Source organism: Sus scrofa, chromosome 6 (genome assembly GCF_054392235.1).
Source record: "Sus scrofa isolate SSC_HxYL_T2T_F1_AM1 chromosome 6, Sscrofa_HxYL_maternal_Yorkshire_Landrace_v2.0, whole genome shotgun sequence".
Lineage (NCBI taxonomy): Eukaryota > Metazoa > Chordata > Mammalia > Artiodactyla > Suidae > Sus > Sus scrofa.
The window spans coordinates 123,201,533-123,214,532 of NC_139388.1; the positions used below are offsets into that span (position 1 = coordinate 123,201,533).

Genomic DNA, 13,000 nt, shown 5'->3' on the forward strand with positions numbered 1-13,000 from the left:
TCAAGTTTTTTTAATTATTTATTTCTCAAAACACTCACAAATGTTTTTGACAAAGTCACTTTCAGGCAAACAGATCATCGTCCTAGGCTTGGAGGAGTAGGCCCTGTTGTCTGCACAAGCAGTGTTGTATTAGGCCTCCGGTCTCTTAATATACCATCCAGAAAATGATAAATGTGTTAAAATCAAATTAAACTGCTTCTTTGTGGGATGGCTTTATGTTTAAAGCAAGGACAGTGTAACTTTCTCTTTCTTATTGAAGCTGTAACAAGAAATTCAGTTATTATTTTTAACCACTGCAGAGTGCAGATGTGTTTTATCACACATCTGCTTTAAACATCTGTTTTAAAGCATCAGTTGTCCAGAACTAATTTGGCCTTTTGCTGGTAAAAGTAATTTCTTATTCCAAGTCTAAATTTGCATGCTGATTAAAATCTCTATCCATAGAGATTAATCTCAATCCACAGAGCCTTGAATCCTAGAATACCTGTCTTAAGGGGATGTTTATAAAATATCACAGTGCTATACGGATATGAAAAATGATCTCTTTTATATGGTTTATATTTGGGATTCATTTCAGCGTTTAACTTTTCCATTTTATTTTCAAGATTTTCTAAATCCTTGCTACTCAAAGTGTTGTCCTTGGACCAGCAATATCAACGTATCTTGAGAGGCTGTTGGAAAGGCAGATTCTAGGATCCCATCCTACCATACCAAGCCCCACTCCAGAATTAGAGACTGCATTTTCATAGGATGATATGTACACAATATACACTTCTAAAATCTGAGAAGCCCTGCTCTAGATAGTTGTTGGATGGTAGGTGACATTTTGAAACAGACAAGAACTATTAGTGAATCTGAACAGGTTACTTAAGAGGCAAAAAATTACTTCCCACTGTGGCACAGTGGGTTAAAGGATCCACTGTTACTGCAGCTACAGCACAGGTCATAGTTGCAGCTCACATTCAGTCCCTAGCCCAGGACATTCCATATGCCATGGGTGCAACCATTTAAAAAAAAAAAAAAAAAAAGTCAGCGTTCCCATTGCGGTAGAGGGTTAAGGTCCCCACATTGTCTCTGTGAGGATTCAGCTTCAATCCCTGCCCTTGCTCAGTGGGTTAAGGATCTGGCTTTGCCACAAGCTGTACCATAGGTCACAGATGCAGCTCAGATCCCATCATCATGGCTGTGGCATAGACCTGCAGCTGCAGCTCCAATTCAACCCCTAGCCCGGGAACTTCCATATGCCATATGTATGGCCGTAAGAAGAAAAAAGAAGAAGCAAAAGAATAATAAAATTGCAGTAACTAATATCTTTGAGCATTTAATGTATTTTAGGCATCATACTAGCTTGATGCTTTTTACATGCATTATAACATTTGGGGAACAGGAAAGAGAAGACTTTCTGATGATGGAGAAATGACTTGGTAAATGGAGAAATTTACTTTACTACTAAGGTAGTAAGTATATGGTAATTTAAAGAATGCAGATAAATCTAGAATGGCAAAGTTCAAGAACAGGTACATGGAGTTGTCTTGCTGCGAAGGAGGTTAAAGATCCAGTATTGTCCCTATAGCAGCTCGGGTCGATGCTGTGGCATGAGTTCAATCCCTGGCCTGGCCAAAAAAGAAAAAAGAAAAAGAACAAGTACAGTTTGCATATGTGAGGCATGTAGAATAGAGCAAAGATAATGGAGACAAGTATCTTCCAAACGACCAGAAAAAAAAGTTACAGTAATGGATTCTGCCAAGGAGAGAAGAGCTATTTGAAAGTGACATAGCTAATATGCTGAAAGCATATGATGATTTTCACTCATCTTCTCACTTTAGAACAAAAGTTAAAAGACTATGTTGCAGGTTTACTGTATATGTAAATGTACACATAACATAAACTGTATGTTACTGTATATGGAACCAAGTCTTTTCAGTGGATAACTCTTACTTTTTTTTTTTACTTCCTTAAATGATTTTTATTTTCCCATTATAGTTGGTTATAATTCTTACATCTTTAATATTGGCATAGAAATGTGTCATTCTTTTTTTGTGTGTCTTTTCATCTTTTTTTTTTTTTAGGCTCGCACCCTTGGCATATGGAGGTTCCTAGGCTAGGGGTCAAATCAGAGCTGTAGCCTCTGGCCTGCACCACAGCCACAGCAACGCCAGATCCTTAACCCACTGAGCAAGGCCAGGATTCAAACCCGCAACCTCATGGTTCCTAGTCGGATTCATTTCCACTGTGCCATGACAGGAACTCCAAATGTGTCATTTTTAATGAATGATCATGAGTATTAAATTTTTTTCTTTAAGGAACAAGTTTAAATATAAGAGCCAATGGAGGAGATTACAAGCCTATTTGGGGATTGAGAGGAACTAGTTTTCTTATCTTGAGCCTGACCTGATACCATGTTAATTGATAAACCAAAGTATGACCAACTAGTCTGTTAACAGGATTAGTGTTACTGGTATGTTTCATAGAATATTTTTAGTGGCGCTGAAAACTTAGTCTTAAGTGAAGCATTTTCTTAAATATGGAAAACTTAATAACGCTTTTATTTGCATTAGTTTGTTAGAGGATCAGATTATCCTTATTCTAGTAGGAACAATTTTTATAAGTTTAGAGGAGACACTAAACAATTCCCATTTATGTCATTAGAAGCCACTACTTATTCTACTTTCTGAAAGTAAATATATTAATGACATGTTACCTGGGTAATAATATTATAGTTGAGTATTATATTCATTATGTATTGCTGCATAACTAATAACCCAAAAGCTTAGCATATTAAAACAACAAACATTTATTATTTCACAGTGGGTCAGGAATCCGTGTTTGGCTTAGTTAGGTGTCTGTGGCTCAGGACTTTCATGAGGTTCCAATCAAGCTGTCTGTCAGCTGGGCTGTGATGACATCTAAAGGCTCACCCACAGGGGATCCAGTCCCATGGTTATTAGCCAGCTGCAGTTCCTCCTCACGTGGGCCCTTCCAAAGAGCCACCTGTAACATGGCATCTAGCTTCCCACAGGACAGGCAATCCCAAAGAGCTCAAGAGAGAGAGAAAACATGCCCATGATGGAAGCCAGGGTCTTTTTATAACCTAATCTTGCAAGTTACTTTCCATTATTTTTGCCAGTTCTATTCATTAGAAGTAATAAAATTCATTGAGTAATTAAAAATGAATAAATAAATAACCTTAAAAAAAAAGAAGTAAGTCCAGGAGTTCCTGTCGTGGCTCGACGGTTAACAAACCCAACTAGTATCCATGAGGATGCGGGTTCGATCCCTGGCCTTGATCAGTGGGTTTAAGGATCCGGCCTTGCCATGAGCTATGGTGTAGGTCGCAGACACGGCTTGGATCCAGGGTTGCTGTGGCTCTGGCATAGGCCAGTGGCTACAGCTCTGATTGGACCCCTAGCCTAGGAACCTCTATATGCCGTGGATGTGGCCCTAAAAAAAAAAAAAAAGACAAAAAAGAAGTAAGTCCATAAGTCCAGCCCATACTAAAGGAAGAAGATTATGCACAGGAGTGTGAAGCCAGGAGGTAGGGATCACTGGAGACTGATCATATTTGGTTTCTTCTTCCTTCTTGCTTCCATATTTTCTAGCATGTCGATTTCGGGTGTGTGTTACTTGTGTGACAAGGAAATAAAATTCTTAAAGGCAATACAATCTAATTAAAGAGAAAGGATTCTTTCATCAGAAATGTAGATCTGGAGAGTTCCCCTTGTGGCGCAGCGGAAACTAAACCTCTAGTGTCCATGAAGATACAGTTTCCATCCCTGGCTTCCCTCAGTGGGTCGGGGATCTGGCGTTGCTGTGAGCTGTGGTGTAGGTTGCAGAAGCGACTTGGATCCTGCACTGCTGTGGCTGTGGTATAGGCCGGCAGCTGTAGCTCCAGTTTGACCCCTAGCCCAGGAACTTCCATATGCCATGGGTGTGACCCTAAAAAGCAGAAAAAAAGGAATGTAAATCAGAAAAGTCATTCCTCTATGGAGATTTTTTAGCAAAACAGGATTTATTAATGACCTTCCTGGCCCCTATTACATCATGTCAGAATCCAAGCCTGATAATCATTAACCTAATGGGATTGCATATAGCTTTCAAATTTTTTGCACTGAAAAATTGAAATAGCAATCCTCCACCCCCAGCCCCATGCGAGTGTGAATATGTCCATCTTTCTCAGTTGCCTAACTGGCTCCTTCTTGCTCTCTTCTCAATAGTATGCTGGAGAGCTCCAGCCGGCTTGATGAAGAGCATCGGCTGATCGCCAGATATGCAGCAAGGCTGGCAGCAGAGTCCACTTCGTCTGTAAGTAGTCTGAGTGGGAGGATGTCATGTTCACTGGTATCCTAATGGCCGGTGCCACAACAGCAGAGCTGACTAGTTGATACTGTACAGTCTGCAAGACCTAAAAACAATTTGGCCTTCCGCTGCTTCCATTTTTCACCTGTCAGCTATCCTTCTAGTCTAGCAAGCATCAGAGCTTGAGCTATTCTGTTACAGCATTGCTGAACCAGCCTAACACCTGATTTCTCCAGGTAATTCCTAATCAATTAACACAGAGAACAAGCCATAATTCCAATCCACAATTGACTGAGATAAATTTCTACTGTTATCAATACGTAAAATATAGACGAGAAAGAGAAAATTATGTCATAAAATCAAAAGGAAACCCTGCTTCTATCATAAGCTGCCATATGCCAGATTTAGCTATGGAAGACCACTCAGGATATAAAATATAGGACCTCAACATTCTTCACTAGCAATACAAATAATTTCTATGTTAAAAGAAATGCTGATTAAAAATAATAGAGAATCGTTTTAGAAGCCAGTTAATTTTTTTGAAATTAAAAATCAGGCTGAGTTTCTCTAGGTCTTTGGGCTTAGGTAATGAGTGCTAGTTTTAATTTTTTATTTTTTATGGCTGCACCTGCAGCATATGGAATATCCCAGGCCAGGGACTGAATCCGAGCCACAACTGGATCCTTTGACCCACTGCACCAGGCTGGGGCTCAAACGTGCACCTCCTCAGGGACCCAAGCCACCGCAGTCAGTTTTTTAACCCGCTGCACCACAGCAGGAACTCCCATTGACTCCTGTTTTTGAAAGCTTGGCATTCTTTGGTAGAAAGATTAGCTGTGATTTTTTTTAATTTGTTTTTAAAACAATAAAAATTGACATTGAGGACTTTCTATAACGTACTAGAGAGCAAAGAAAACAAGGCACAGGGAAGTCTACATAATCTGATCCTGTTTTTATAAAACAATGTCAAATAAGTTCTTGACTAAATACACATACACATGTATATTCACATATATAAATATGTTATATGAAACATAAACAACTATATCTTACATAATCATATGATATGTAATCATATATAGTCACATATATGATTCTTATTTAATCATATTCTTATATATATGTGATTATATCAGAATGGAGGAAATTATGACTGCATATATTTAAGTTGTTAAAGCTGGTTTCAATCCATAAATGTGAAATTACATATGTGGGGCATTCCTATTGCAGCTCAGCAGGTTAAGAAGCTGAGGCAGTTTCTCTAAGGATGCAGGTTCAGTCTCTGGCCTCACTCAGTGGGTTAAGGGTCACAGATGTCACTCAGATCTGCTGTTGCTGTGGCTGTCGCGTAGACTTGCAGCTGCAGCTCTGATTCAACTCCTAGCCCAGGAATTTCCCTTTGCCACAGGGAAATCATAAAAAGAAAAAAAAATCACATATATGAATTTAAAAATGAACTAAAAGAGGGAGTTCCCATCGTGACTCAGTGGTAAAGAACCCAACTAGCAACCATGAGGACTCGGGTTCGATCCCTGGCCTTGCTCAGTGGTGGGTTGGGGATTCAGCATTACCATGAGCTGTAGTGTAGGTCACAGACGCAGCTTGGATCCTGCGTTGCTGTGGCTGTGGTGTAGGCTGGCAGCTACAGCTCTGATCTGGCCCCTAGCCTGGGAACCTCCATATGCCACAGTGTGGCCCTAAAAGGCAAAAAAAAAAAAAAAAAAAAAAAAGGAGAAGAAGCTAAAATTATGTTGACCAAAAGAAAAAGAACTATGACTTTAAAAGTATACTATTTTTAATTGTATATTATACTGGTTGAACAGTAATTCTGGAGAGTTACCCCAGCAATGAAACATTTTTTAACCCCACCTTTATTGAAAGTGTAGTTGCAATGGGAACAGCATGACAAGAATGAACTAGCTCTCCAAAGACTTCAAGTCAGAAAATCTAAAAAACAATGTTTCCCATATTTTGTATATTTGCCTGCCAAAGAATTCTGTTCTGTTTTCTACAACTTAGATGTATTCCAGATGCATTCACACAAAAAATTGGTGAGGAATGGCCATTTAATCTTATGGATTTGCTTTTTTTCCATAGAAGCAGTTACTTCTTTCTTGTGCATATCACACAGTTCCTGTCTTTTCAAACACAGGTTCCCATTCCCAATACTAAATAGTGTCAACCACTTATTTTACAGCAGCCAGCTCAGCAGAGAAGTGCTCCTGACATCTCCTTCACCATTGATGCAAATAAGCAGCAAAGGCAGCTGATTGCAGAACTAGAAAACAAGAACAGGTAAGGCTTGTTCAACATACTGGCTTTTTTGATCAAGGTATGCTTTCATTAGTAACCTATAGTCATGCTTCTAAATGTTCAGGTCTTTTCAACCTGTAGGCATATAAACATAAGGGAAGACATCTTAGAGTCAATGATGCTGACTTCTGAGAAGGTAAACTTTAAATTTCAGATCTTTAGAAACTTCATGAGGGGGAAAACATGTCTCTGAGATCTCAATGCAGTTACTGCTGTCTCCCTAGCTGTCTCATTTCCCTTTTCCTGACATCCATTTTTTTTTTTTTTTTTTTTTTTTTTTTGCTTTTTAGGGCCACACCCACAGCATGTGGAGGTTCCCAGGCTAAGGGTCTAATCAGAGCTAAAACTGATGGCCTTCACCACAGCCACAGCAATGCGAGATCCAAGGGACCTATACCACAGCTCACAGCAACGCCAGATCCTTAACCCACTGAGTGAGGCCAGGGATCCAACCCGAAACTTAATGGTTCTCACAGAGGGAACTCCAGACATACTTATTTTTGTTAAAAAATGTCTAAGGCAGAAGAGCCCTCCTGGGCACTAGGAGGAAAACATCTCAGTCATCCAGAGACAAGTCTTGCCAGGGAGGCTGTGAGGATCCCAGCCAGGCTAAAGAGCCATTTGGAGTGACACCACCATCAACCAGTTATTCGAGCCAAACTGTTCCACATCCAGTCCATCATCAGTAAGTTTCTCTTTATTCATCAGAGATGGATTCACAGTCCTCCTCCAGGGCAGTTCCCCCAAACCATGCACTTCAGCTCCACCATTACCACTCAATCCAACCTGTCTTTTACAAAAACATAAATTGGAGCTCCTGTTGTAGCTCAGTGGGTTAAGAATCTGGCATAGTATCCTTGAGGATGCAGGTTTGATCCCTGCCCTGGCCTCAGTGGGTTAAGGAACCAGTGGTGCAGATGCAGCTCGGATCCAGCTGTGGCGTAGGTGGGCAGCTCCAACATGATCCCTAGCCTGGGCACTTCCATGTGCCGCAGGTGTAGCCGGAAAAAGAAAAAAAGAAAAAAATATATATAAAAACATAAATCATATGATGTTATTTCCTGTTCAAAACCCTCTGCTGATTTTCCCTCACAGTTTGAATATAACCCACCCCTCTTACCATGGGCTGCAGGTCCTACCTGACCCAATTCCTGCCTCTCTCTCCAGCCAAAGCCCACCTTGCTCTTTACACTCCTGCTTCTTTCTTTCTTTGCAGCCTTTAAAGTACTGGCTGTTCTTGCAGCTTAGAAATCTCTCCCTCAGGTTCTCGGCATAGATACTTCCTTCTCATCACTCAGGTTTCAACTCAAATGTCACCTCCTAAAAGACCACCTATCTCATCTTTCCCGCTACCTCAGACCCCAGGGACCACTCTCTATTACACCTCTGGGTGTGCTATGATTTGTCTCTATCTGAACGAAATTGCATTTTAAGTGTTTGTTTCCTTTTTATTATCCGTCTTCTTTGACTGATGTGGAAGTTCTTTCAGAACAGAGGCCATGACAAATGGCCCCTGGGTTCCAGAACCATGCCTAGTACATTGTAGAAGCTCAGAAAATATATATTGAGTGAGAAAGTAATAAAGAGCTGAGCCAGATCTCGAACTCAGTGCTGAGTAAACCCCACACAGAAACAACTTACATGTCTTATATTTCTTGAAACAGCATCAGAATGTCATAATACTTAATCTCATTTTTAAACACTTATGTCACTTGTGAGATCAACTGGTAAAGGAGGAGGTTGTGATCACTGTTTCATGCTTATAGAGTACAACCTGCGAATTTGCGGTAAATGGTCCAAGAATTCTTTAAAGTTCAATAGGAACAAAATTGAATGTACAGATTTTGTTGGCACATTCTTTATTATTAGAAGAAAAAAACCAAAAGACCAAAGCAAAAACTCATAAGCCCACAAATATCTTGGTTGCAGTGTTAACCAACTCTTCCATGTCTCTAAAGCATTGGTTTTTTTTTTTTTTTTGGCTTTTTTTTTTTTTTTTGCCATTTCTTGGGCTGCTCCCGCGGCATATGGGGGTTCCCAGGCTAGGGGTCCAATCGGAGCTGCAGCCACCGGCCTACACCAGAGCCACAGCAACACAGGATCCGAGCCGAGTCTGCAACCTACACCACAGCTCACGGCAATGCTGGATCCTTAACCCACTGAGCAAGGGCAGGGATCAAACCCGCAACCTCATGGTTCCTAGTCGGATTCGTTAACCACTGCGCCATGACGGAAACTCCTCTAAAGCATTTTGTCTTACCTTCCAAACCTCTGCTTCCACTCAGCATGGGGATAGCACACTTGAGAGGAAATTGGGACTTCCTTTAAAGAAACACCTGGGGATACCTGCCTCCATGTGGGATTCTAGAATCAGAAAGAAGCCCCATAAATTGGCACAACATTGTAAATCAACTCTAATAAAAAAAATTTTTTTTAAAGAAGAGGAAGCCCCATGAATGTGCTGGCTGTGCCATGCTACCACTCTAACTGCTTGTTTCTAGGGCATTTTTGGATTGCTCTCTCTAAAGTCATGTTTTTAGAACCAGAGGGAGAATAAAGGAATGGGAGGGAGGAGAAGTGGCAGGAAGAGAGCATCATCCTGTCCCTGAGTTCTTTCCCCACCCCATGCCTGAAAGGGCATCCAGCCCATCCTGAACTCATCTCTCTCAGCCAATGGCCTCGTGCCCTCCAGTGACCCAGAACCATGTCCCAAAGCTTATCTAGGTTACATTCCTGCACCATGGAAATCCACCCAGCCATCCCATGGTCTCCAAAGTGACAAGTAACCCAGAAATCAGATCTCTGGCCTTCAGAGGGGTGATAGAGTTCCTCACTAGGTCATTCATGCACATTTGAACAATGATCCTTAGAAGATAATGCTTCCTTACAGCATCCTTGGAAGAGCCAATTGGAGTTAGTATTCGGAGTAGCAGGAGCCTTCAAATTACACTGTATACATGACAGCCTAGGCTAGACCTGTCAAACCACGTATCAGAGATTGAGTCCCTATATATGGGCTTTGGAGCAAATCAGCCTGAGTTCAAATGACCGCTACCACCACTTGTTATTGAACTTGGGCAAGACTTTTCACTGGTTTGTGCTTCGATTCCCTCATTCATGAAACAGATAATGGTAGTAACTATATACAATAGAATGGGTTACGAGGATTAAATAAGACGGCACCGTTCCTAGGTGTAGTCTGAGCACTCAGTGCTCTTTACATATCTTACCATTATTATCTTTTTTCTTATTGTAGCTGCTGTCCTAGTTCCCTTCCTTGAATTCAGTGGCTTTGTCATGGTTCTGTCTTTGGAACTAACAAGAAGAACTAGCGGGAGTCACAGAATATCAGGACATTAGCCCTGAAGATCTTGGAAGTCTCAGTTCACTGATTTTCATGCTGAACTCCCTGGGTCCCCAGAGGCTTTTTTGGGGAGCATGAAGAGGAAGGAAGAAGAGCTAGCAGCACAAAGGGCACCCCCCTTTCTTTAACCAGAGAAGTTCCTTCTTCACTGTTTGATGTATTACGTTTCCATGGGAGATTTCTCTTAAAGAAAATTTCCAGAGTTCCCGTCGTGGCACAGTGGTTAACGAATCCAACTAGGAACCATGAGGTTGCGGGTTCAATCCCTGGCCTTGCTCAGTGGGTTAACGATCCAGCGTTGCCGTGAGCTGTGGTGTAGGTTGCAGACTCGGCTCGGATCCTGTGTTGCTGTGGCTCTGGTGTAGGCTGGCAGCTACAGCTCCGATTAGACCCCTAGCCTGGGAACCTCCATATGCCGTGGGAGCGCCCCAAGAAATGGCAAAAAGACAAAAAAAAAAAAAAAGAAAAGAAAAGAAAATTTCCCAGGTATTCCTGTCATGGTGCAGCAGAAACGAATCTGACTAGGAACCATGAGGTTGCGGGTTCGATCCCTGGCCTCACTCAGTGGGTTAAGGATCCAGTGTTGCCGTGAGCTGTAGTGTAGGCCGAAGATGTGGCTCGAATCTGGCATGCTGTGGCTGTGGCATAGGGCAGTGGCTATAGCTCCAGTTAGACCCCTAGCCCTGGGAATCTCCATATGCCACAGGTGCAGCCCTAAAAAGACGAAAAAAAAAGAAAAAGAAAAAGAAAATAAAATTTTCCACTACAGAACACCAAGGGAGACCAAAAAAGTTGAAAACCACTGAATTATGGTTCAAGCTTCTCACCATACCCATGGGAGGTGTAGGGACTCACTGGTAATTAGCCTCTTGATTCAGGTGTATCTTTGAAGAAGGAGGTTGTAAATCAGCTTTTCAGATGGAAAGCCACCCATCCCCCTTGCTCACCAAGTTCACCTTCCATTCTTGATGCTTTGTTCTGCCTTATTGGCTCTTCTGCATTTTGCTGGATGGGAGCCTGACCCCCCCAACCCCCGCCCCGGCCCCCAGGAATCCATGACTTGTAACCTTGCTTAATGGCTTCTAACTCACTTAGGGATAATTTGCCTTGTAGCTGTCCCCTATCCTTTATAGCCAGCCTAATGTTCACCCCAACGCAGGGCAGCCCAGGCCCCAACATCAATAACGACCGACGTGTCTCACCCCTGACAGAGGTCACATCAATAGCACTCATGTCACAGACTCAATTATAGTGAGTCCTCTTAAAAGCACTTTCCTTCCAAGGCTCCCTTCATTGAGATCCATTGTTGAGACTGAAAATGGTAGGAAAAAGAGAAAGAATTTTGCTTATCTGAGGGCTCCTCTGATGAATTCAGTGAGAGGGGTTTCATCCTCAGTGAGAGAATGGAGTTATTTAGTTTCATAAAATGGGCATCACTTATCCCTATTTTCCTTCCAAGCACCTCTTATTTGGTAGCTGCAGGTACTTTTATGGGATCAGACTGTGACCTTAAGATGAAGATTCATTTTCGTCTCTTAAGCAGTGCACTTTTCAAAGCGGAACACATTACCCCAGCATTTATATTACTGACTAGAAAGATGTTCAGGTCCTGGCGAGGACCCTCGGCTTTAAGGCTCCAGTGACGTACTGTAGTGTCTTCCTGGTTTGGATGTACTGGAGAGGAAGATGGTCTTTCCACATTCACAGCACTCAGCTGGCTACAGCCTACACCTCATAAAGACAGTCAGTTAGGAGTTCCCGTCGTGGCGCAGTGGTTAACGAATCCGACGAGGAACCATGAGGTTGCGGGTTCGGTCCCTGCCCTTGCTCAGTGGGTTAACGATCCGCCAACAGCTGTGGTGTAGGTTGCAGACGCAGCTCGGATCCTGCGTTGCTGTGGCTCTGGCGTAGGCCGGCGGCTACAGCTCCGATTGGACCCCTAGCCTGGGAATCTCCATATGCCGTGGGAGCGGCCCAAGAAATGGCAAAAAGACAAAAAAAAAAAAAAAAAAGACAGTCAGTTAATGAGGCTCAGTTCTGCTCCCAAATAAGGGAAAGAAGATGCTTTCTTTCTTTCTTTGCTCTGGTGGCCCTGATCGGCTCAGATATTAGATCTTGGTATCCTGGAAGTTAACTGACCTGGGTTTCTTACCTTCTTCCTCTCTCCCAAGAGAAATCTTACAGGAGATCCAGAGGCTGCGGCTAGAGCACGAACAGGCTTCTCAGCCCACCCCAGAGAAGGCGCAGCAAAACCCCACCCTGCTGGCAGAGCTCCGGCTCCTCAGGTAAGGGAAGGAGTCTAAGGTGTCTCGGGAAATACAGGGGTTTGCGATCTACAATAAAGTCTAATAGTGTCCCCCAGGAAACACTCTCTACCCATTATAACCGCTGCCATTTGTTTGCTTTTTTAAAATAGCACACACCAGAGTTCCCGTTGTGGCTCAGCAGGTTAAGAACCTGACTTAGCATTCATGAGGATGCAGGTTAGATCCCTGGCTTCACTCAGTGGATTAAGCATCCATTGTTACTGTGGCTGTGGCGTAGGCCAGCAGCCGAAGTTCCAGTTCAGCCCCTAACCTGGGAACACCCATATGCCGCAGGCGTGGCCCTAAAAAAGAAAAATAATAATAAGTAAATAAAATAAAATAGTGCACACCTAATTGGGGAGGTCTGGGAGTGTGGAAAAAGGCTCTTTATTTATTGTTTTTCTTCAACACAGAGAAAAGGAAACAGTGTTCTTTAGGTCCCGAACAAATGTTTCACTGCAAAAAAAAAAAAATTTATAGTGCATTCTTTTTTTAATCAAAGCATAGCTGATGTACAATATTATATGTTATAGGTGTACGTGATAGCAATTCATAATTTTTAAAGGTTGTACTTCATTTATAGCTTTTATAAAATATCGGCTGTATTCCCTGTGTTGTACAATATATCCTTGTAGCTTATTTTATACATAATGGTTTGTACCTCTCAATCCCCTACCCCTATGTTGCTCCTCCCGCTTCCCTCTCCCCAGTGGTAACCACT

The 13,000-nt window shown here is 42.2% G+C and overlaps 1 protein-coding gene across 22 annotated transcripts in view; it reads left to right on the forward strand.

Annotated features, from left to right (window-relative positions):
* Positions 1-13,000, forward strand: part of DTNA (dystrobrevin alpha) — a 218,448-nt gene that overhangs the window by 172,253 nt on the left and 33,195 nt on the right. For 16 of the 22 annotated variants that reach the window (XM_021096233.2, XM_013999288.3, XM_084964443.1 and 13 more), the window contains 3 exons: positions 4,215-4,302; positions 6,494-6,591; positions 12,145-12,258. In XM_021096233.2, coding sequence (XP_020951892.2) covers positions 4,215-4,302; positions 6,494-6,591; positions 12,145-12,258 — 300 coding nt within the window. The remainder of the gene's footprint in view (positions 1-4,214; positions 4,303-6,493; positions 6,592-12,144; positions 12,259-13,000) is intronic. The other 6 variants (XM_084964444.1, XM_084964449.1, XM_084964450.1 and 3 more) reach the window with 1 other exon arrangement.